Source organism: Pongo abelii, chromosome 13 (genome assembly GCF_028885655.2).
Source record: "Pongo abelii isolate AG06213 chromosome 13, NHGRI_mPonAbe1-v2.0_pri, whole genome shotgun sequence".
In the NCBI taxonomy this organism is placed as follows: domain Eukaryota; kingdom Metazoa; phylum Chordata; class Mammalia; order Primates; family Hominidae; genus Pongo; species Pongo abelii.
The window spans coordinates 51,515,755-51,540,014 of NC_071998.2; the positions used below are offsets into that span (position 1 = coordinate 51,515,755).

The following is a 24,260-nucleotide window of genomic DNA, read 5'->3' on the forward strand; positions in this document are numbered from 1 at the left end:
TGGAAATGCACTAAACTCTCAAACCAAAAGACACAGAGTGGCTCTGAATGGATAAAAAAACAAGACCCAATTATCTGTTGTCTACAAGAAAAACACTTCACTTATAAAGACACACATAGGCTGAAAATAAGCGGATGAAAAAAAGATATTCCATGGCAACAAAAGCAAAAAAGAGCTGGAGTAGCTACGCTTGTATCAAACAAAAGAGATTTCAAGACAAAAACTGTAAGAAGAGACAAATAAGGTCACTATATAATAATAAAGAGGTCAACTGAGCAAGAGAATATAACAATCATAAATATATATGCATTCAACAGTGGAGCACCTAGATATATGAAAAAAACATTAAAAGTCAGGAAACAACAGGTGCTGGAGAGGATGTGGAGAAATAGGAACACTTTTACACTGTCGGTGGGACTGTAAACTAGTTCAACCACTGTGGAAGTCAGTGTGGCCATTCCTCAGGGATCTAGAACTAGAAATACCATTTCACCCAGCCATCCCATTACTGGGTATATACCCAAAGGATTATAAATCATGCTGCTATAAAGACACATGCACACGTATGTTTATTGTGGCACTATTCACAATAGCAAAGACTTGGAACCAACCCAAATGTCCAACAATCATAGACTGGATTAAGAAAATGTGGCACATATATACCATGGAATACTATGCAGCCATAAAAAATGATGAGTTCATGTCCTTTGTAGGGACAAGGATGAAGCTGGAAACCATCATTCTGAGCAAACTATCGCAAGGACAGAAAACCAAACACCGCATATTCTCACTCATAGGGTGGGAATTGAACAATGAGAACACATGGACACAGGAAGGGGAACATCACACATCGGGGACTGTTGTGGGGTGGGGGAGGGGGGAGGGATAGCATTAGGTGATATATCTAATGCTAAATGATGAGTTAATGGGTGCAGCACACCAACATGGCACATGTATACATATGTAACAAACCTGCATGTTGTGCACATGTACCCTAAAACTTAAAGTATAATAATAATTTTAAAAATGCAAAATAAAATACCTTGAAAAGAAAATTCAAAAAAAAAAAAAAAAGAAAACATTAGAGATAAAAAGAGAGATAGACTCCAATACAATAACAGCTGGAGACATCAACACACCACACTCAGCAATGGACAGATCCTCCAGATAGAAAAGTAACAAAGAAATATCACACTTAATCTACACTACAGACCAAATCGACCTAACAGATATTAACAGAACATTTCATGCGAAGGTCACAGGATACACATTCTTTTCCACTGCCCACAGATCATTCTCAAAGATAGGTCATGTTAGGTCACAAAACATGTCTTCAAACATTCAAAAAAAGTGAAATAATATCAAGCACCTTCTTTGACCACAATGGAATAAAAATAGAAATCAATAACAAAAAGAATTTTGGAAGATGTACAAACACATGGAAATTAAACAATATGCTCCTGAATGACCAGTGGGTCCATGTAGAAACTAAGAAGGAAATTGAAAAATTTCTTCAAACAAATGATAACAGAAACACAACACACCAAAATCTATGGGATACAGCAAAAGCAGTACTAAGAGGAATGTTTACAGCTGTTAAGTGCTTATATAAAAAAAGAAGAAAAACTTCAAATAAACAACCTAACAATGCATCTTAAAAAACTACAAAAGCAAGAGCAAACGAAACACAAAATTAGAAGAAAAACAATGAAGATCAGAGTAGAAATAAGTGAATTTGAAATGAGAACACAACAGATCAATAAAATGAAAAGATGTTTTTTAAAAAGAAAGAAAAACAAAACTGACAAACCTCTACCCAGACTAAGAAAAAAGGAGAGAAGATCAAAATAAATAAAATCAGAGATGAAAAAGGAGACATTATAACTGATACTACAGAAATTCAAAGGATCACTAGTAGCTACTAGGAGCAACTATATGCCAATAAATAGGAAAATCTAGAACAAATGGGTAAATTCCTAGAAATATTCAACCTACTAAGATTGAACCATAAAGAAATCCAAAACCCAAACAGACGAATAACAAGTAATGAGATCAAAGCCATAATAAAAAGGTCTCCCAGTAAAGAAAAGCCTAGGACCCAATGGCTTCACTGCTGAATTCTACCAAACATTTAAATAAGAATACCAATCCTACTTAAACTCTTCCAAAAAGCAGAGGAGAAGGGAACACTTCCAAGCTCACTCCCTGAGGCCAGTATTACCCTGATACCAAAACCAGACAAAGGAAACATCAAAAAGAAAACCACAGCCAATAGCCCTGATGAACACTGATGCAGAAATCTTCAACAAAATACTAGCAAACCAAATTCAACAACACATTAAAAAGATCATTCATCATGACCAAGTGGGATTTATCCCAGGAATGCAAGGATGATTCAACATATGCAAATCAATCAATGTGATACATCATATCATTAGAATGAAGAATAAAAACCATATGATCACTGCAATTGATGCTGAAAAAGCATTTGATAAAGTCCAACATCCCTTCATGAAAACCCTCAAAAAACTGGGTACAGAAGGTACATACCACAACACAATAAAAGCCATATATGACCAACTCACAGCTAGTATTATTTTAAATGGTGAAACACTGAAAGCCTTTTCTCTAAGACCTGTAACACAACAAGGATTCCTATTTTCAACACTGTGTTATTCAACACAGTACTGGAAATCCTAGCCAGCGTAATCAGACAAAAAAAAAAAAGAAACAAAGGGTTTGCAAATTGGAAAGGAAGAATTCAAATTACTGTTGTTTGCAGATGATATAATCTTGTACTTGAAAAAACTTGAAGACTCCACCAAAACACTATTAGAACTGATAAATTCAGTAAAGGTGTAGAAAATCAACACATAAAAATCAGAAGCATTTCTACATACCAACAGTGAACAATCTAAAAAAGAAATCAAGAAAGTAATCCCATTTACAGTAGCTACAAAGAAAAGTAAATACCTAGGATTTAACTTACCAGAGAAGTGAAAGATCTCTACAATGAAAACTATAAAACACTGACGCAAAAAATTGAAGAGGAAACAAAAAAATGGAAAGATAATCCATGTTCACGAACTGGAAGAATCAATACTATTAAAATGTCCATACTACCCAAAGCTATCTAAAGATTCAATGAATCCCTATCAAAATACTAAAGACATTCTTCACAGAGATAGAAAAAAAATCCTAAAATTTATATGGAATCACAAAAGACCCAGAACAGCCAAAACTATCCTAAGCAAAAAGAACAAAATGGAAGAATCATATTGCCTAACTTAAAATTATAATACAGAGCTGTAGTAACCAAAATGACTTGGTAATGGCATAAAAACAGACACTTAGATCAGTGGAAGAGAATAGAGAACCCAGAGGTAAATCCATACATCTACAGTAAACTCATTTTCAACAAAGATGACAAGAATATACATTGGGAACAGGACAGTCTCTTCAATAAATGATGCTGGGAAAACTAGATACTTATATGGAAATGAATGAAACTTGACCCCTATCTCTCCCCATATACAAAAATCAAATCAAAATGGATTACAGGCTTAAATCTAAGACCTGAAACTATGAAACTACTAACAGAAAATATTGGGAAACTCTCCAGAATACTGGTCTGGGCAAAAATTTCTTGAGTAATACCCCATAAACATAGGCAACAAAGTAAAAATGGATAAATGGGATCACATCAAGTTTAAAAGCTTCTGCACAGCAAAGAAAAACACAAAGTGAAGAGACAACCCACAGAAAGGGAGACAACATTTGCAAACTACCCATCTGACAAAGGAGTAATAACTAGAATATAAAAAGAACTCAAACACTATAGGAAAAATATCTAATAATCTGATTAAAAAATGGGGAAAAGATCTGAATTGAAATTTCTCAAAAGAAAATACGCAAATGACAGGCCGGGCACAGTGGCTCACACCTGTAATCCCAGCACTTTGGGAGGCCAAGGAAGGCAGATCACCTGAGGTCAGGAGTTCGAGACCAGCCTGGCCAACAATGGTGAAACCCTATCTCTACTAAAAATACAAAAATTAGCCGAGCATGGTGGCATGCGCCTGTAATCCCACCTACCCAGCAGGCTGAGAATTGCTGGAACCTGGGAGGCAGAGGTTGCAGTGAGCTGAGATTGTGCCACTGCACTGCAGCCTGGGCCACAGAGCAAGACCCCGTCTAAAAAAAAAAAAAAAAAAAAAAAAAAAAATATATATATATATATATATATATATACACACACACACACACACACACACACATATATGTATAAATGACAAACAGGTGTATGAAAAGGTGCTCAACCATTGACATTCTTCACAAAATTAGAAAAAACTAACTAAACACATGAAGCTAAAGACTAGGAAGATGGTTACCAGAGGCTAGGAGGTAACCAGAGGCTAGGAAGGGTGGTGGGGGTGAGGGGAATGGGAATGGTTAATGGGTACAAAAAAAAAAAAAAAAAAAAAACCCGGAAAATGAATAAAACAGTATTTGCTATACAACAAGGTGAATACAGTCAAAAATAATTTAATTATATATTTTAAAGTAACACAATGAGTATAACTGGATTGTTTGTAACACAAAGCATAAATGCTGGAAATGATGTACACCCCATTTAACCTGATGTGGCTATTATATATTGCATGTCTGTATCAAAGTATCTCATGTAACCCATAAATATATACACCTACAACATACCAAAAAAATTACAAATAAAAATATTTTTTAAAAAGTAGTGAGATGTACATGAAGAGTCAAAATAATGAGACACAGATACTAATATCAAGAGTATTGACTTTTGATACCTAAAATCTGGATTTGGTAATGTTTGGAATGTGCTCTAAAATGATTATATAACAAAGGAGGAAAAATTGCTCCAAAAAGAATTATATAAATAGACCAAAAAGGGTTTCAATCAAACAGAGCTGAAAATGAAATAATAAAGCTGGTTTATAAGCCATAAGTCAAACGCTGTAGCTGTCAGATAGTTGTGTCTATTTATTTGGGTAATACTGAAATAGGGTAAGGCAGGGACTCAAAGTGATGATATCTAATTAGAATTATGAAATATATAAACTGTATCCAAGGACTGACAGTTATTTGTGGAGTTCTTTGTATCATTTCATTTCAGTTGAGGTTGGGCATAGGGCCATAATCCTAGAATCCAAATTAGGGTACAATAAAAAATTGTAACTAATCTCTCCTCAAGCATATGCAATTGAAGCTGCAATATATATTTTGGTTTTCATTTTAATGGACGTGAATGGAAAAGTAAGAAAATGGGAGCACAATGAATCAGAGTGACGTCTGAAGCTAATCTTTAGAAATGGTGAGGACACAGAAAGTCACAGATAAAGATCCAGCCCACATCACTATGATCTCTATCTTCCTAATTTGAGTCTAGAGCGACATCTACTCTTTAGAATTGGAAAATAAAAAGAGAGCTGATCTATGATTATTGACTCCAGCCATGCATACACCCTCCACTTTCTGTTTTGCCAGGCTGAAGCTGAAAAAATTACTCCATTTTAATATGAATTTATTTATTTATGTCTGGGAATGGGTGAAATAATAAGGTGTCCTTGCTTCTAAAATATTTTTATATATACAAATATAATATTTTTATATATAAAATTTTATATATAATATATAAAATATATATTATATAATATAATATATATTTTATATATTATATATAAAATTTTATATATAAAAATATTATATTTTTATATTATAGTCTCTCTTTTTAAAAAGAATCTTTAAAAAATAGAACCACCACATACAATTCTCATATACCTCATAAAAAATGAACACGAGGCGTTGAAAAGCACTTACCATGAAAGGAAACACCAACAGAACAATTAAATTTGTTGTATAATCATGTGTCTCAAACTAAATATGCTATAGGAATATTTTACATTCCTGATGAATAACCTTACCTTCACAAGGCAGGCTTTTTAAAAAAAAAATTCCAGGAAATTAGGAATCAGAGTTAGTGAACTACAAGCCACCAATGAAATATCATCTGACTTCAGCTGCACTATTTGATTTCCATGAGCTGCTTTAGAGCCCTTTATTTACAAGGAGGCTAGGGCTCCTCTGGAGTGTAAAACTGAAGATATGAGACTGATTGCTGAAGAAGTCAGTTTTAAGGATACGTTTAAAAGGCAATCATTGCAGCCACAAAATTTAAAGAAATCATACTTAAGTGTTTAGTAAAAATTAATATTGTAACACTCACCACCACACTAAATCAGAGGGTTAAAGTCAGAATATCAATACTGTCAGTTAATTTTCTACAATATTTAAACTTCATTCAATTATTTTTCAACAGAAATAGGAAGGGAGCTTCATAGAAAAAGTACACTCCAATGGATACGCTGAAAAAACAATTGGAATCCACTGTGAATTCAGATCATTTACAGGTAGAAACAAATTATGTAGGTCTAAAAATCATTGTAATGTTATATTCAAGAGTTCCCAGTTCAACTGTAAATTGATAGAGATTTACATAGTTTCAATATTAAAATACAAATAGCAAGATTGTATTTTTTGAGGGGGCAAGGAGTTAAAATTAATAGAAAGATGTTTTCAGTCTATTCCAAAGAGTGATTAATCATAGTATTTTCTGTATGAAACATGCTACATGAAAACAGCATAATGAATCAGAACCAGCTTTAGAATCAGGGTGAGTGGCCTAGGCCTGGCCCTGGGTTGCCATGCAAAGACAATGGTACCTTGGACAACAGGACTGCTCAGTGTGTGAGCACAGGAGCCAGGCAGTAACTGTGGATGGAACAGAGAACTCTTAATGCCTTGGTGAGCTGATCAGATAATCTCTAACTTCTAAATTTATGATTCAGGGTGAAGGAGATAACATCACTGACCAAACTGATTCTGCAATATTTTATGTTGGCTCATATACTAGAAATAGGACCTACATAATAAATAAGAGCTTGATATATTTATATAGTCAAGATTAGAAGCAGGACTTCCTGGCTGTGTTAAATATGCCTTACATTTATTAACATAATAATCACATGAAAGGAAATATGGTCATGTGTCACATAAAGACATTTTGGTCAAAGATGGACTGCATACCTGACAGTAGTCCCAGAAGATTGTAAGGCTGTTATGTCTTTTGTACCTTTTCTATGTTTAGGTACATGAACACTTACCATTGTGTTAAAATTGCCTACACTACTCAGGCCAGTAGTAGCAATAGGCTACATCGTATAGCCTAGGTGTGTAGCAGGCTATACCGTCCAGGTTTGCGTCAGTACACTGTACTATGTTCACACAATGACAAAATGCCTAACGATGCATTTCTCAGAATGTATCCCGGTCATTAAATAATGCATACCTGTACCAAAATGCTTTCTGGGCCCACTGATGCAGGGACTTCTTAAATGGGAGATAAAACCTCTAACATTAAATATACCAGATTATTCAGACCATAAAAAGTGTCCATATTTTTATCCCTTCTTTCATTCCCCAAAGTGAATGCCAGCAATAAAATCATCCAGAAAGACACCACTCTCAGACTTACTGAGAACTAAATATACACAGTCATGACAAAAATTTTCATCATGTAAGACGTATTCTTTATATTGTCATTCAGGTTTTTAACTTCAGTTGCAAGGAAGTGTAATTCTCTGTCATTGGAGATCATTGAGGAATAAAGTAAATGCTGCTATTATAGCTGAAATCATCGAGCTGAGCACCTGCTCTGAGATCATGATTGAGGGATACACTGCTGAGGTCTGATTGTTCTTCACTTTCAAGAATGTTCTGATTCCTCTTGAAAGACAATTTTTAAGAAAAATTAAGGTAAAACTTAATTAAATGGCAACAAAGTTGACATAGATTGTTGGAATGGAAAACAAAGATTTGAAGTAAGCTAAATTTTTATAATATTATTATTTTCTTCTGCTCCAAAAAAATCTGCAGGAAAGTAGTAAGGTAAATTTTTAACAATGTCTTTAGGAAAAACAATTTAGGTCAAGTCAATTCTTTGTCTCTAAATGGGGGATCATTTGTTATTAAATATTCTGTCTAAAATTCACAGCAATGCCTAGTACAGACCAGAAACTCTAAAATGTATTAAGGTGTAAATGTAAGGATGAGTAAGTGGGGAAAGACCTCATGCTAGTTGAAAAGTTAGATATGATGTCAGGCACAGAGGCCTATAACCCCAGCACTTCAGGAGGCCAAGGTGAGAGGATCACTTGAGCTCAGGAGTTTGAGAACAGCCTGGGCAACATAGTGAGACCTTGTCTCTACAAAAGAATTTAAAAATTAGCCAGGCATGGTGGCGCATGCCTGTAGTCCCAGCTATCCAGGAGGCTGAGGTGGGAAGATCACTTGAGCCCAGGAGTTCGAGACTGCGGTGAGCCATGATTGCGCCACTGCACTCCAGTCTGGATGACAGAGTGAGACCCTGTCTCAAAAAAAGAAAAATAAACATTGGATATGAACACAGTTTCTTCAGGGGTCACTGAGGATCCCCCACCTTGACTGTTACTTGAAATACTTATTTTCAAGTATTGCAAAATAGGGATGGACAAGAAAATGAAGAAAAATTCTGAAGCCTTGAAAATGTAAATGTGGACACGATAAATTGACAGTCCCTGCAGGTTCCTAAGTAGAGGACTGCCACCAGAAATTTACCTAATAGTCAGGCACAGTGGCTCACGGCTGTAATCCTAGCATTTTGGGAGGCCGAGACAGGTGGATCAACTGAGGTCAGGAGTTCAAGACCAGCCTGACCAACAAGGTGAAACCCTGTCTCTACTAAAAATACAAAAATCAGCCAGGCATGGTGGCAGGCGCCTGTAGTCCCAGATACTCAGGAGGCTGAGACAGGAGAACCTGGGAGGCGGAGGTTGCAATGAGCTGAGATCACGCCACTGCATTCCAGCCTGGGCAATGGAGTGAGACTCCATCTCAAAAAAAAAAAAAAAAAAAAGCCAGGAACAGTGGCTCCCACCTGTAATCCCAGCACTTTGGGAGGTCGAGGCGAGCAGATCACGAGGTCAGGAGATCGAGAACATCCTGGTTAACACGATGAAACCCCGTCTCTACCAAAACTACAAAAAATTAGCCAGGCGTGGTGGCGGGTGCCTGTAGTCCCAGCTACTTGGGAGGCTGAGGCAGGAGAATGGTGTGAACCTGGAAGGTGGAGCTTGCAGTGAGCCAAGATCTTGCCACTGCACTCTAGCCTGGGCGACAGAGCGAGACTTTGTGTCAAAAAAAAAAAAATAAAATAAATTTATCTAATATTTCTATAATAGATATAGAACCAGCAGGTAAGACGCTTTTGAGAGGGAAGACTAGAAACACAAGGAAGTGCAGAATTGCACATATAAGCACCTGAGCAATCTTATCTTTTCACTAGACTTAAATGTGTCCACAGTGGGTGCGGTGGGAAGAAAGGTTAAGCAATACTAAAATAAGCCACTTACTGCTGTCCACGCATTTCTTTTGCACCGGGCACACAGCCATCCATCACAGATCTCATGAGAAGGAATACCATAACAACCTATAAAATAATAGCATGTATCCATGCATTAGGTCTTTTTCACCTTTAAAATATTGCAGATCTCAGTACTGAAATAAATAAAAATGGGACACTAGCCTACCATACTGTCTTGATTCTCACTGTATAGAACAAAACATAAGCAAGGTGAATGTGAGTCTTATTGATAACTAACACAACAGTTACAGTGAATACTTATGGAACATCTTGAATGGGTAATAAAATTTTAAACTGTCAAGTCTACTAATTTGTTCACACACAGACATCTTAAAATAAGTTGCAATCCATGGGGCAAAGTTTAAGGAAATGTTAAAAATAATACAATAAATACATTTTAACCTAATATTTTTAAGTTAATACAATTTAAAATTACCTCAAAAATTAAGTCTAACTACCTTTAACCTCAATGATAGGGCAAATGCTGCAAATTCAGAGTTAGCAATGAAGGAGTATTTTCAATTTGATTTGTCTATTCAGTTCACGCCTGACTCAAAATAACTATCTAAGGTGATGGCTGATGATGCAAATATACGTAGCAATTATATGGCATCAAGGAACACATGTCACTCTGACTTCTTGAGATAAGAGAATTTTGAAATATTTAAATGAGTAATTTTTAATATTTCTGATATTAAAACCCCCTCCGTATGAGGGTTAAGATTTAATAAATAATTTTTGAAAATTTCTATAACATTTGAGATGAAAACAAAATAACAGAAATGTAATTTCCCAAGGAAAAAACCTATCACAGTTAACCATGTCCATGAAATAATGAGTTAAAGCATATGTGTATAAAATAGTATGACTACACTGCATAGCTGCTACATTCAGGAATCAGATTATATCCCAATTATTTTGTGTCCTGGTGCTTTACCTATTGTATACACATAATAATGTAAGGTGTGTGTGTGTGTGTGTGTGTGTGTGTGTGTGTGTTACAAATTGCCTTCAATACAAAAAGAAGATGGCTATGATTATATTTCAAGCAGATAGCATTTAAATCCCTTGAGGAAGTAGATAGCATCTAATTAATTAATACGTGATAGATGAGGAAGCTGTTTCAACCCTAATACAAAGCAATTATTACTCTGAGGTAAATACAGAAGATAATATCTATATTATAAACCATTCAAACTACATTGACAGAGGGCAGGCCACACCTAAGTGTGTTACTAGAATGTATGATTTGGTAAGATCTGAAATATTAAAATGCCTTAAAATAGAGTTGTAGTATATGAGATCCCTTTTACATATTTCATAGGATTTACATGGCAGACCAATAAATATTTACCACTTATCCAATTGTTAAAAATAATAAATTTAGATAGGTGTGGAGACTATCTCAGTCCAGGGGTAAAACAACTGTAATGACTGTTCTCCCCTGGAATGCAATAGAGATTCCTATCCTCACGAATGAAAAAAAGTTAACTCAGTACAACAATTCTCAGAACAACCAAAGGAACATTCATTTCTCTTTTAAAAGTCACAAAGAAAAACAGTCATCAATCAATATCAGACTTTCGAATTAAGTTTTTATAAACTAGATCTTAAAGTAAGTAAAATTCAAACATGTGAAAGGAACCCCATGATGACTCCTCACCTGGACCCCAAACAAACCAACAAAAAAAAAACAGACCTGCTCTCCACGGATACTACATGAAAGTGGTGAAAAAAGGATGAATATACTAACTCATACTTTTACCAGAAGAAATGTGAAAAAGAATGATATAACCATTAAGAATGCCAACAGTCCATGCAACAGATCTGACAGGTTCCAAAAAAGTGAGAAATAAAGATGATGTGAAATGCTGAAAAGCCAGTGATTGATGAATTATAGATCCATTTACTTGCATGAACCCGTACGCAGCACTTTGCACAGGAAATAAGAAGACTTGTTCCATCCTCTTCAAGGAAGGCATTGGGTGGAGAATATTCTATATTTTCTTCACTATAAATAAAACACATCTCTGGTATGAGGGGCTTAGTCTTTCCTTCCGACGTAACGACTTCATCTAATTTTGTCTCCCATCTAGCATCATTTTCTTCATTGCTGCTATCTGGCTGAAAAACATAATGTTTCCACATGAGTGAAAAACATGGAAAAGAGCTCATCATTCTAGTCACTCAAATCCACTAACTCCTGTTACAGACACTAACTTCTAACTTTTATTCTTCCTGTTGTCCTCCTTGACCAAACTACTAGTTTTTTTTTAATCAATATTCCACCTCAGATTCCCACCCAAATGTTAATCTGCAGGAAAAGGACAATATTCTATATGTCTGTGCATATAAGAAAGTAACTGGCTACTAAAACTGTGTCTTTCCAAAATTAGTTCGTGGAAAGCATCAATTCTTTTGCTTCTTCATATGCACTAGTTAACAGATCTGTTTTCATTTACTGAAGAATCATACCTTGCTACAATTGAAGGAGTGTATGAAGACCCCAGTTTTAATATGTGCAGCAGTATTAAGAGAGGCTTTAAGAATTTTTGCCTCATCACAGTATTTGAAAGCAAGTGAGAGAGAACTGGCACATGTCACTAAATAAGAAAGGACAATGTATCAAACAAAATTATCACCTCACACCAAAAGATATAAAAAAGTTTAGTATTTACTTGAAAGTATAAGTAATGAATTACCTTACAGATTTTATATTACTTTATGTTTATACTGTATTATTTTATATTAAATCTCCACAAATCTTATGATTTTAGTTTGAATTTTTTTAATTATTGAGAAATATACAGATTATAATATAGAAATAAGAATCAATAAGTAGTTAAAACCCAGAAATTTAATGACTAAAGGAAGAGAAAAATAATGTTTGTCACTCACCAGTGCCACATTAAAAAACATGAAGGGAATACATTATTTCCTCGGTTACAAAAGTCTAAAAATGTGAGATATCACACATTTTCTTGCTCTGAAATGTCTGAACAGAACAGTTTATTTTTATAAGGAACTCTAAGACAGACGTAATCTTGAATAAAATATTTGTTTCTATAAATAAAAATATAACCCGAAACACAATGTTCATGTCAATATACTTCATAATATATTGTACCTTAAAATGAACCACATAGTTCCACCCTTACGAGATTCCTAAAGATATTTCAACTGTTTGAGTGCTGAGGACTGTGACCCTCCATTAGCTGAGGTGCTATCAGTATAATATCTATGGAATGATGCTGAAAACAACATCACGCACAGCAAGCTGATGAGGATGAACTGGAGAATTCAGTTTGTAGTGAGTCTTGGCTGTGTCTTTTGCATGTTCCACATGGGAAGGTGAAAAGAGACACTTAAAATTTGGACCTAGGACTGACATTTCTATTATTTGAGAATGGCATTTTCAAACAAAAAAAACAGAGATAAGTTTAAGTTCTTTGAAAGCTTCTACTATTTGTAAGCTTTAAGTTCTGTGTTTCTTAGTAAAAGAGAAAAGTTGAAAGTAATCCTCCCATGAAATAAAATAAGATACTCAAAAAAGATTTGGGAGATCAAAGTGGAAGGATCGCTTGAGGCCAGGAGCTCAAGACTAGCCTAGGCAACACAGTAAGACCCAGTCGCTACAAAAATTAAAAAATAAATTTAAAAAATTAGGCAGGTATGATGGCTCACACCTATAGTCGTAGCTACTGTGGAAGCTGAGGCAGAGGGATCGCCTGAGCCAGAGTACAAGCCTGCACGGAGTCATGATTGTGCCACTGCACTTCAGCCTGGGCAACAGTGCACGACCCTATCTCAAAAGAAAAAGATAAAGTACTTTCAGAAAAGTGTCTCTCAAGGATGATGTAGAAACTGTTTGTGGTTCTATGAAAGCCATCAGCTACCTAAGGATGTCTTCCTTCTTATGTGCAAAGGAAGCCCACAACAATTTACAGTAATCTTGTGGTATGTGGTCACATGGAAGGCAGAGCAATGAAGGGAACTATGACAGCAGGCTCCTTTACCTTGTGGTATGGCATGAGCAGAGTGCAGATGGCACAGTGTGGCTTCATCCTGGCCACTGTTGCATTATACTCTTGCTCAGCTGCGAAGTTAGGGGACTTCGTCTGCCAAAGGTGGATGAGAGGTTTCGCCCAAGACTCTGTTTCTTCCACTTCCTCCTCAATGGACAGAACCTCAGGCAATTCTTAAGGGAGAAGGCAGGAAAATACCGTGAGCATGGGAACCAGGGAAAACAATCACCCTAAGTACAAAAGAAGTAAACATTCCACAGAATCTGTGACATTAAGGCCGGAAACCAAAGCTACTTTGTCTTTCAAATACATCCTGAGAGAGCCAGGATAAGGGAAGTTGCCTTATAATCCTCCTTAAGCCTCAAAGACTAGATCAGATCCCACGGCCAGACAACCACCCTCATTTTGTGACCCTCCCTATCTCTACCAGAAATAATTACACTGTTCCCTCCTTCCCACATTACTTCTTCCATGTCTCTACTGCTACGGTAAAAGCTCCAATACTAAAATAGGTTTATGTGTATGAGATTATCTTCTAGTTATCAGAGGAATTCACAGTCCAGAAACTACTTCGTCAATATTTTTACTTTCTTCATCTAACATAGTACACGGCTCAATAAAAGTTTAATTGAACTTCACTGAATTAAATTCTGGGCTCAAGAATTTATTACAATTAACATTTACAGAGCAGCTATAAAGTGCCAAGCAATATACTGGCATTACATGGATATAAAAGAAAATCCCTAGTCAGATCTTCTCATAAAATACCCCTAGAGGGTCAAGTCTTTAAAATGTATATTTCTTTTTCTTTCTTTTTTTCTTTTTTAAGATGGAGTTTTGCTCTTCGTGCCTAGGCTGGAGTACAATGGTGCAATCTCAGCTCACTGCAACCGCCACCTCCAGGATTCAAGCCATTGTACTGCCTCAGCCTTCTGGGTAGTTAGGATTACAGGCACCCACCACCACGCCTGGTGAATTTTTTTTGTATTTTTAGTAGAAATGGAGTTTCACCATGTTGGCCAGGCTGGTCTAGAACTCCTGACCTCCGGTGATCCACCCACCTCAGCCTCCCAAAGTGCTGGAATTACAGGCATGAGCCCCCGAGCCTGGCCTAAAATGTATATTTCTTTACTCCACAAGAACAGCACTTTATAAAATCTTACAGAGCACCAGAAAAATACAGAAAGACAAACATGTTAGAAAAATACTCTTCAATGCCTATAGCAGAGGGCAGTACATCAGAGCAAGTGGCCAGAATAAAAGCTGCACCCAGTGTCTAGGGCTGTGACACATTCTAAACATCTGCATAAGTAGCTTTCAAAGTCTGATAAATGAATACTGTAGAGCAACGTGCTTAACTATAAATCACAGGTGAGTGAGTGTGTTCCAGCCCTTGCCATGTTGACTTACCTGTTTTAGAAAAAGTCAAATTAGATTTGCACTGATGGCAAAATGGGAAGGACTGAACCCAAAATATGTCAAATGCCAACTGTAGCACAAAGGGTGGCATTATGATTATAATAATCACATTATCATGGTGCTTGTTCTTATTATTTTTACAATGGAAAACACTTCGTATTCACCCATGGGTAGAGTATTTGAAAACAAAAGATAAGAATCTTTGCCTATATTTGCAATGAAGTAATCTGACTCTAAATGTAAACTGTTTCTCGCAGCACTTGGCCTCACTGTAATAGCAAAAGGAGATGGCTAAAAAATTATTATAGCACAGGATATACTACAGCTAATTTTATGCATTTATGATTTAATACCGCAGCTTTATATTTGGTTACATCTGTGTTTGTGTGCATATGTTGTGATAAATTTTAACTTTTTATAATAGATTTATGTTTATAGTAGTAAATGATAAAAGTCTTGTATCTGCATAGTTTATGCATTCATGACATATCTTTTTCTTAATTTTTTAAATATTTCTAGGCTACATGATTCATTTGTGAGTTTTTCAAATTGCTCTGAGTCTATGAGAAATGTTCTAACGTATTTATTGAAAAAAAATTGCATGTAAGTAGACTCAAACAATTCGAACCAATGATGTTCAAGGAGTCAACTGGAATTGAAAGACAACCACAGTTCTCAAAATATTATCTGTGAACTCCAGGGGATGCACAATCCTGTAGCATGGCATCTATATAGTCAAAACTACTTTCATAATAACACCCGTGATTTGACTATGTTACCCATTTGAGATTTGTAACGGTGATACAAAAGCAGTAGACAGTAAAATTGTTGGTGTCTCAGCATGAATCAAGGCAGTGGCACCAAAGGAATCATTATATTGACTACCTCATACTTACAGAGGTAACAAAAAGGCAGTTTCTCTTAATAATGCCTTTGATGGGGGGAAAAAAGCATCAATTTTATTAAATCTGTGAAAAAAAGGAATGTATGCGTAAAGTATTTCTGTACACACTGAAGTTCAAGAGTGGTCTTTAAAAAAGCACTTGTGCAATTAATTGAATTGCAGGTTGAACTACCTGCCATTTTCATGGAACGCCACTTTTTCCATGAAAAAAATTATTAGCAGACAAACTACAGTCATTCAGACTTGGGTGGCTGGCAGGAATTTGAAGCCCTCTGTAGAACTTTTCAGCTCAGTTATTGTGTTCTTTACCTCCAGAATATGTTTGGTTCTCTTTTATGGCTTCTATCTCTTTGTTGAAATTCTCAACTTGTTTGTGCATTGTCTTCCTGATTTCATTTAGTTGTCTATCTGTATTCACTTGCAGCTCACTGAGCTTCTTTAAGATTATTATTTTGAATTACTTTTAGGCAGTTTGTAAATCTATATTTCTTTATTGTTGGTTACTGAGGTTTTATTTTGTTCCCTCAGTGGTGTCATGTTTCCCTGATTATTCATGTTTCTTGTGACCATGAGTTGGTATCCATGCATTTGAAGAACCAGTGACTTATTCCAACCTTTGTAGACTGGCTTTGGCTTGGAAAACCCTTCACCAGTCAGTCCATCCAAATCTTCTAGGCAGGCCATCTGGCATGGTCCAAGGGTAGGCTTGCTCCTGGAATCCTCCGGCCTTGTGTCTGCATCAGTATGTGAGCTGGCCTGGTACCTGGGTTCATGGGGTTGGATCTGGAGCCTAAGTTCACCATGTAAGAACTGAAGCTTGGGTCTACTGAGTTAGGCCAGGATCTTGGGTTCATGGGGGCCAGCTTGGCACCAACATTCCACTGGTGTGGTCCTGTCAACTGCATCCACAGGGATGTTCCTGGATGTTTGGTCTGTGGGAGTTGACCCAGTGCCAGGGTCTTCTGTGGTAGATCTGTACCCTGGGTTCACTAGGGCAGGCATGAAACCCAGGTCCACAAGTGCTGGTCTACATCCTAGACCAGGGGACCAGCTTGGAGCCTGGGTCTATGGGGGTTGTCTTGGCTCTGGAGTGGGCCTGGAGTCTGGGACTGCAAATGCTGGCTACTGTTGAGGCAGACTTGGAGGCTGGCTCCGTGGGTGCTGGTCTGGAGTCTAAGGACATGGGTACTGACCTGACACTTGAGCTAGTCTTGAGGCTGAGAGATGGCCTGACACTGGAGCAATCCTGGAGGCTCAGTCTGCAGGTACCAGCCAGGAATCCAGGGCTGTGGGACTGTGTGGTGCTGGGTTTCACTGCAACAGACCTTAGATTGGGATCTGAGGCAAAATCTGTTTCTCATGTCACTCTCCTTCCGACACAGGTATCCCTATCCCTCTCCTCACTGTACCGCCTGGGATTAGGGAAGTGGTAATACAGGTAATGCGAAACTGTCCTTCCTATCTCTTCAATGCATCTTTTTCCTTATCTGTGCTATACTCAGGTGCCATCATCTCTCATCTGGTTCCTGTACCTCTTTTGAAGGCATTTTTGAGCATTGATAGTTGTTAAATTGATGTTTCTGCCAGGGGACAAGCGCTGTGAAGTCCTATTCCACAGCCTTGCTGATGTTTCTAATTATTTTTTATGGTTTGGGAAAATCATTATTTTTTATGAAAATAAATGTAACTGTTTATGTAAATGTAGTTTTTATTGCTATTTTTAAATGAATTAATATAATTTAAATTTTCCCTGGTGTGATTTCCAGTAAGTAAATATCAATAAAATGAACCCACAAAAAAGGAAATAAAAGAATCTTCTTTCAGGTCCTCAGAAGAGATAAGAACATAAGGTTTCCTGAGACCAAAAAGACTGAGAACCACTGGCATATACATGTGTACATTTTTCTAAAAGTGTTAGTATCAAAGAGTCACTGCTAAACAATACAGGTCTTAAAAAGACCTGATGTAGGCTTCGCTCTTAAAGCCAAGCAGTAACTTCATAATCAGCTTGCCTTAATCAACTTGAAATACTTAAGCAAAAAGAAAACAAGAGTCAATACAGCAAAAAGGCCTCCTTTTCTCCCTAGGTTCTTTCATGAATGTCTGCAAGGTTTGCCAGAAATTGAAGAAAACAAAGATTTTATGCCAAGAGCACTTAATTTTTTTCTTCCTCAGTCAGTGAGCCTCTTACTTCATGGTGGAAACCCGTACTCCTAGACTAAGATTTTTACAAAAACATTGTCATTCCTTGTAGCAAGTAACATGCAGTCAAGAAAACCACGAGCCTAAATACAAATCAGTTCCTCAAATCTATGTAAGCCTTTCTAAATTTACAGAAGCCCAGTATACAGGCACCAAGGTATGAGGAACTTTGTCCTAAATAAGGAAACATAAGCAGTGGCTAAAAGGGCCATCCTATGTAAGAGGGCTAGCCCCTAAACAAACACTACTGTGAGGTGGAAATGGGGAAACTAGATACTAACTTGGATAAATGTACTGAAGAAACCTGTCGAAAATATTGCCACCTTGCCAACAATACCTTCAATAGCTGTTTTCAAATTTTTTAATCACCATGTCAATAAAAATAAAAATTTATTTTATAAATTGTTTCATTTTATAAACGAACTTGCCTATAGATGAAACTCCTGGATCATATACACAACAGACTGAAATTTTTTTTATAGTAGTATTAAAACTATTCATTCTCACTTAGACCCAGGAAACCAATCATCACCTCTTACTCTGAATATTTCTGGCAGAATTAAAAACTCGAGGACAAAGGTAGTAGAAATAGCTATGCAAGCAGGGCCTAAGAATAGTTCTCAAAAAGAAATATGAGTTAAAACAAAAATATCTGATTTATATGTGTGCCAGCTGGGTATTAAGAAACGGACCACAACTTCTGCTTCTACAATTACCTATAGGTAAAATCACAGTAATTAGCCATTCACAGCCTGCTTACAACCCTCCCTTCTCAGCCTTTCCAAGGTGTCTTAAATGCATCTCCAAAGCTATTCTCCCTGCTTGCCATTCAAATCACACCGCCCACTCCTCAGGACCATAAACAATTCTGTTTTTCAAACACCTCAAAGGGATAGCTAGATTTCTGTCTTGTCATGATCATTAAATAGACAATCAGTATCACCTCTGATGCTCAAGCAATGATTCCCCAACAGTCAGAGAGGTCTGCCTGGAAGAGACTCAATCCCACAGGACATGTTATGAGAAGGGGAGGCCCCATTAATTTGAAGCACAGGAAATCCTAAAAACTTTCTGGTTCTAATAAGAAAGTCAGGCTTGCTGAAATTCACTTTGAGTATCTTAAGACATTCAGAGAATCTCCAAAAGTTTTCTACTTACACTAATTTGCAGTATTCCTGCAGATTAATAAAACTTTCCAAGGTGAGGGTCACACTGAGATGTTGTTAGCAACAGTGTAAACATACATTATTTATTTTAATGATTATTTATTTTTCGTTGCTTTTTATACACATTAATTTGTATTACTTTTCATACAAAAGTGTAAACGACTTTTACATAAAGTAAAAAGTCACACTAGAAAATATATATTTGAAAACATTAGTCCAAGTGACACCAAGTTATTCTAAGATAAGCATGGCTTTAATTGTAGAGCTCTGCTCCAACCTATCAGAATAAATTAAAATAATGCTTCATTCATGCAGTCTATACGGTCTTGGTTGGGTGATGATTCTAAACCTATTTCTCAATCTGTAAAATGAGTACAAGATTAGTTAAATGTCAGGGTTTTCCAACAAGTTATATGAGATAGCCATAAAGCTGCTATTTGCTGGTATGCGCAACCTAGTACTTCAGTACATGATGATCCTTCCCCTCTAGGCCTTCAACATAATCTCTGCAAAGGTCTGTGGGGGTTCAGTCAGGCTGGTGGGGAAAATTTTAGTTATAATAGCCACAAACCCTCTTGGAAGCCTTGAGAGTTTGCATAACTTCGGTAATAAACCTGGCTGAAGGCAGCCTAGTCCCCTTACCTTTATTTAAATAAATTAGAGTAGAAACAAAGGAATGTGGGGTGTTTATCTAACTCACTTGTTTACTCATGTGGTCTTTTTTTTTTTTTGAGACAGAGTTTCACTCTTGTTGCCCAGGCTGGAGTGCAATGGCTTGATCTCGACTCACTGACACCTCCGCCTCCTGGGTTCAAGTGATTCTCCTGCCTCAGCCTCCCGAGTAGCTGGGATTACAGGCGTGCACCACCACACCCGGCTAATTTTGTATTTTTAGTAGAGATGGGGTTTCACCATGTTAGCCAGGCTGGCCTTGAACTCCTGACCTCGGATGATCTCCCCACCTCGGCCTCCCAAAGTGCTGGGATTACAGGCATGCACCACCACACCCGGCTAATTTTGTATTTTTAGTAGAGATGGGGTTTCACCATGTTAGCCAGGCTGGCCTTGAACTCCTGACCTCAGATGATCTCCCCACCTCGGCCTCCCAAAGTGCTGGGATTACAGGCATGAGCCACTGTGCCCAGCCTACTCATGTGGTCTTAATGCTAACCTTTGGTCTACCATGGGTGCTTAATTGCTTTCTACTCAGGAAGCCCACAATGTCAACTACCTTCTAGTGGTGTTGACTCAAGCCTTTGTCAATTAATCTTTACTGAATAAACGTTGAGTCTCGCTGGCTGGTCGGGGCCATGGCTGTGACTACGTGGCCCGGACACTCAGTAGAACTGGCAGAGCAGACTATCTGTGTGTCAGTGTACTTTACTCATCAGTCATTGGGCCAGGGTCTGCAGGACAGAACCCCGCAGCAGCCATCCAGAAAATTTCTGAAAATGTATGCTGTAAATACTAACCTTTTAAGATGACAACACAGATTAGAACAGAGCCAATCTAGACAGACACCAAGTTATCTCCTATATATAAGTATTTCCATCAAACGGTTTAGCCTTGTAGGGAAAATAAAAGCCTTTATTCGCCCACTCACTCAAAAACATCACTGAATATAATTGATGGTAATAAAGAAATAATGTCCTTTACAAAAGTATCTAAAAGAATCTTTTTTAAAATATGCAAATAAATTATGGCATAGCTATATAATGCATGCATTAGAAGAAATGCTTTTGAGGATTAATGAAATATACAGTATGAATATATACATTACACAACATATTAGTTGAATATAATATTATAATCAATAAAAATGGGAACACAAAACCGTGTATAGGGAATATTGCCAATTCTATTAAAAAAGTTAAATGTCTGAAATAAAGAGGCTTTTTAAGTTTTCATAGTTATAAAAACATGTCATAAGTTTTTTAAAAACTGCTGTCAAAATAATATTAGGTGAGAACTATGAACTGGGGGAAACCTTGCCTTAAGAACAGATTTTTGCCAGATTCATTCACTCACTCAGGACAGTATCTTTGAACAAATTTTGTTACATGTAAGTGATGTCCCTAAGGAAAATTATTCAGGCCATTTGTGAAAGGGCTGCTGCCAAGACTTGTGGATGGAACTCAGCAGATGAGAAAAGCTATCAACTCCACTACAGTATAATTTCCCTTTGCCAGTCATCACACTCATTCTGCTGCTTGGGGTGATGCTCCAGTGAGGTGTTTTGGCTGGTACAGCACCATTCTCTACTATGAAGAGCACAGCAGCATCTGTTAAGTTTCAGGTACTTGAGCAAAATCTCAGTCCTGGGACGCATTTATATATGGTTTCAAACATCCTGCAGGGAATGGGGGGTGTAGTGGGGTGGGATAAGTGCAGAAGTGAGATACTCAAAAAGGCAAAGATTCAAACTTGGGAACTTTATAATTTCTGTACTGAATAATGTATGAAACTATATTAAAGTGATTTTTTTTGAAATGCTGACCTTCAAATGTTTATAAAGCTGTGTTCAAAAGTACAAAAGAGAAAAAAATTATAGGACTTTAGGTATGATTTTACTAAGAAGTGGTGACATTGAGAAAAAATCAAATTCTGCATTATAGTTCCCCCAAGATGCTAATGTAATAATGGATAGCAGAGAATTCTACAGTTTAAAGTCTAAAGCACTTAAGAAATTAAATGGATGTATATAGTTTTGTTCTTTATGTATCACCTCTCAATAACACTGATATGAAAGTATTTCAAAAGGATACATTCCAAATGACTCTATATACACTTTAAATAAGAGAAACATTCCAAAGAACACAACTTCAAAATTCCTATTACCAAAAAAAAAAAAAAACCCATGATAATTATGCTACCTCTGAGGAGACAGGTTTCACCAGGAACTATGGCACTACCAGTGTGGCTTAAGTTTCTTAAAGAACATTAGCTCATATTTTATATACATTTTATAACACGCATGAACAAAAACAAGGAATGCTGGGAAGTTTATCTACACTATTAACAAAGGTATCTGGCTATAATCAGACATTTATATGTGTCCATTTCAACTTCTTTTACCAGTATTCTAGCTATTTTGGGAGGTTGTTAGTGTTGAAAAAGTAGGCTGGGCACAGTGGCTCACGCCTGTAATCCTGGCACTTTGGGAGGGCGAGGCAGGTGGATCACTTGAGGTCAGGAGTTCGAGACCAGCCTGACAAACATGGTGAAATCCAGTCTCTACCAAAAATACAATACAAACATTAGCCTAGAATGGTGGCAGGCGCCTGTAGTCCCAGTTACTCGGGAGGCTGAGACAGGAGAATCATTTAAACCTGGGAGATGGAGGCTGCAGTGAGCCGAGATCGTGCCACTGCACTCCAGCCTGGCAGTCATAGCAATAGTCCATCTAAAACACAAGAGTGTAGAGTGTAAACTTTGGAACTGAACAGACAGTATTTAAAACCTGTTATCTACCACTTACTAGCTTTGTGATCTAGGGCAAGTGAATTCATGTCTATGAGCTTCGATTGCCTTACCAGTAAAAATGATGCTAGCATCATCTAAAAGAATTATAAGTAATGGTTACTAGTAATGTACACAACAAACAGGAGGAAACCAGCTCAGTCAATTCTCACATTATGGTAGGAATGAGAAGAAGAAAACTCCCAAAGAAAGCTGGCATATCCTTGGGAAACTTAGCTGTCAACATGGCACCAGAAGGAACATATTCTGAGCGTCAAATCAAAGATAGGCAAAAAAGGAGAAAGAGCCACATGATCTGAAGAGAAATAATAGTATTATACATTTTAAAATTGCTAACAGAGTAAAATTCTCATGTTCTCACCACAAAATGTTATGTATTTAAGGTGACACATAAGTCAACTAACTTATCCCACATTGTACTAATAAAACGTAACACCATTTTGTACCCCATAAATTTATACAATTATAAATTGTCAATTTACAATTAAAAAACAAAGACAGGTACTAAGCATATGAAATTCACCATATGCTAGGTAATATAACAGATTCTGGAAATAAGAAATTAAAAGCAACAGCCCTTTCCCTTTATGGAGTTCAAAACTACCCATGGGAGGCAAGTGCGGTGGCTCACGCCTGTAATCCCAACACTTTGGGAGGCCGAGGCAGGAGGATCACTTGAGGCCAGGAGTTCGAGACCAGCCTGGCCAACATGGAGAAACCCTGTCTCTACTAAAAACAGAAAAACTAGCCGGGTGTGGTGGTACGTGCCTGTAGTCCTAGATACTCGGGAGGCTAAGGCAGCAGAATCACTTGAACCCAGGAGGCGGAGACTGCAGTGAGCCAAGATTGTGCCACTGCACACTAGTGTGGGCAACAGAGTAAGACTCTGTCTCAAACAAACAAACAAAAACTACCCATGGTAAAAACCTCCAGATTCATAAGCTATTTCATTAACAGCATATACAATACAAAGTCAAAAAATGGCAAAACAAGATCTCCAAGCAAGAAACTATTAGCACTAGCATGATGTAATCTACATGAAAAAGAAGCTCCCCATACCAAAAAAAAAAAAAAAAAAAAAAAAGTCAGCTTTGGTCATCTATGTAAATGATAGCAGGAATCATAGATATTTTGACCCAACAACTAATAGGAGTTATCACGTGGCAGATCACACAAAACAGCTGCTAAGGAGAGAACTTCAAGTAGGGCGGCCATCACACCAACTAAGGAAGATAAAGACATGGACTATTCAGGGGAGCATACAGAAGTAAGGAGAGAACAAGGCTATACATACTCTTCCTCTCATTTCCCTTCAAAATACATTACATAGTCCTGTCAGCTCTACTTCATGAAAGATTCAATCTTCTCCTGGGGGTCCCCAAGAAGATTCTTAACCCAGATCCATGGCTCACTCACTTGAAGGCATTATCAAGTTTACTCCTCAAGAAAAGACGTTATCAACAACTATGGAAATATTTATGTAATACTCAAACACATATACATATCATAGCCAATCATTTCTCCTTAAGTTTCTACTTTTTAAAGCACAACAAAAATCTCTGTAAAACAAA

At 37.0% G+C, this 24,260-nt stretch overlaps 1 protein-coding gene across 17 annotated transcripts in view; it reads right to left on the reverse strand.

Annotated features, from left to right (window-relative positions):
* Window positions 1-24,260, reverse strand: part of KDM4C (lysine demethylase 4C) — a 412,741-nt gene that overhangs the window by 150,479 nt on the left and 238,002 nt on the right. For all 17 annotated transcript variants that reach the window (XM_054519941.2, XM_024251879.3, XM_063713994.1 and 14 more), the window contains 3 exons: window positions 13,510-13,691; window positions 11,404-11,617; window positions 9,483-9,559 (listed from right to left, as the gene is read on the reverse strand). In XM_054519941.2, coding sequence (XP_054375916.1) covers window positions 9,483-9,559; window positions 11,404-11,617; window positions 13,510-13,691 — 473 coding nt within the window. The remainder of the gene's footprint in view (window positions 1-9,482; window positions 9,560-11,403; window positions 11,618-13,509; window positions 13,692-24,260) is intronic.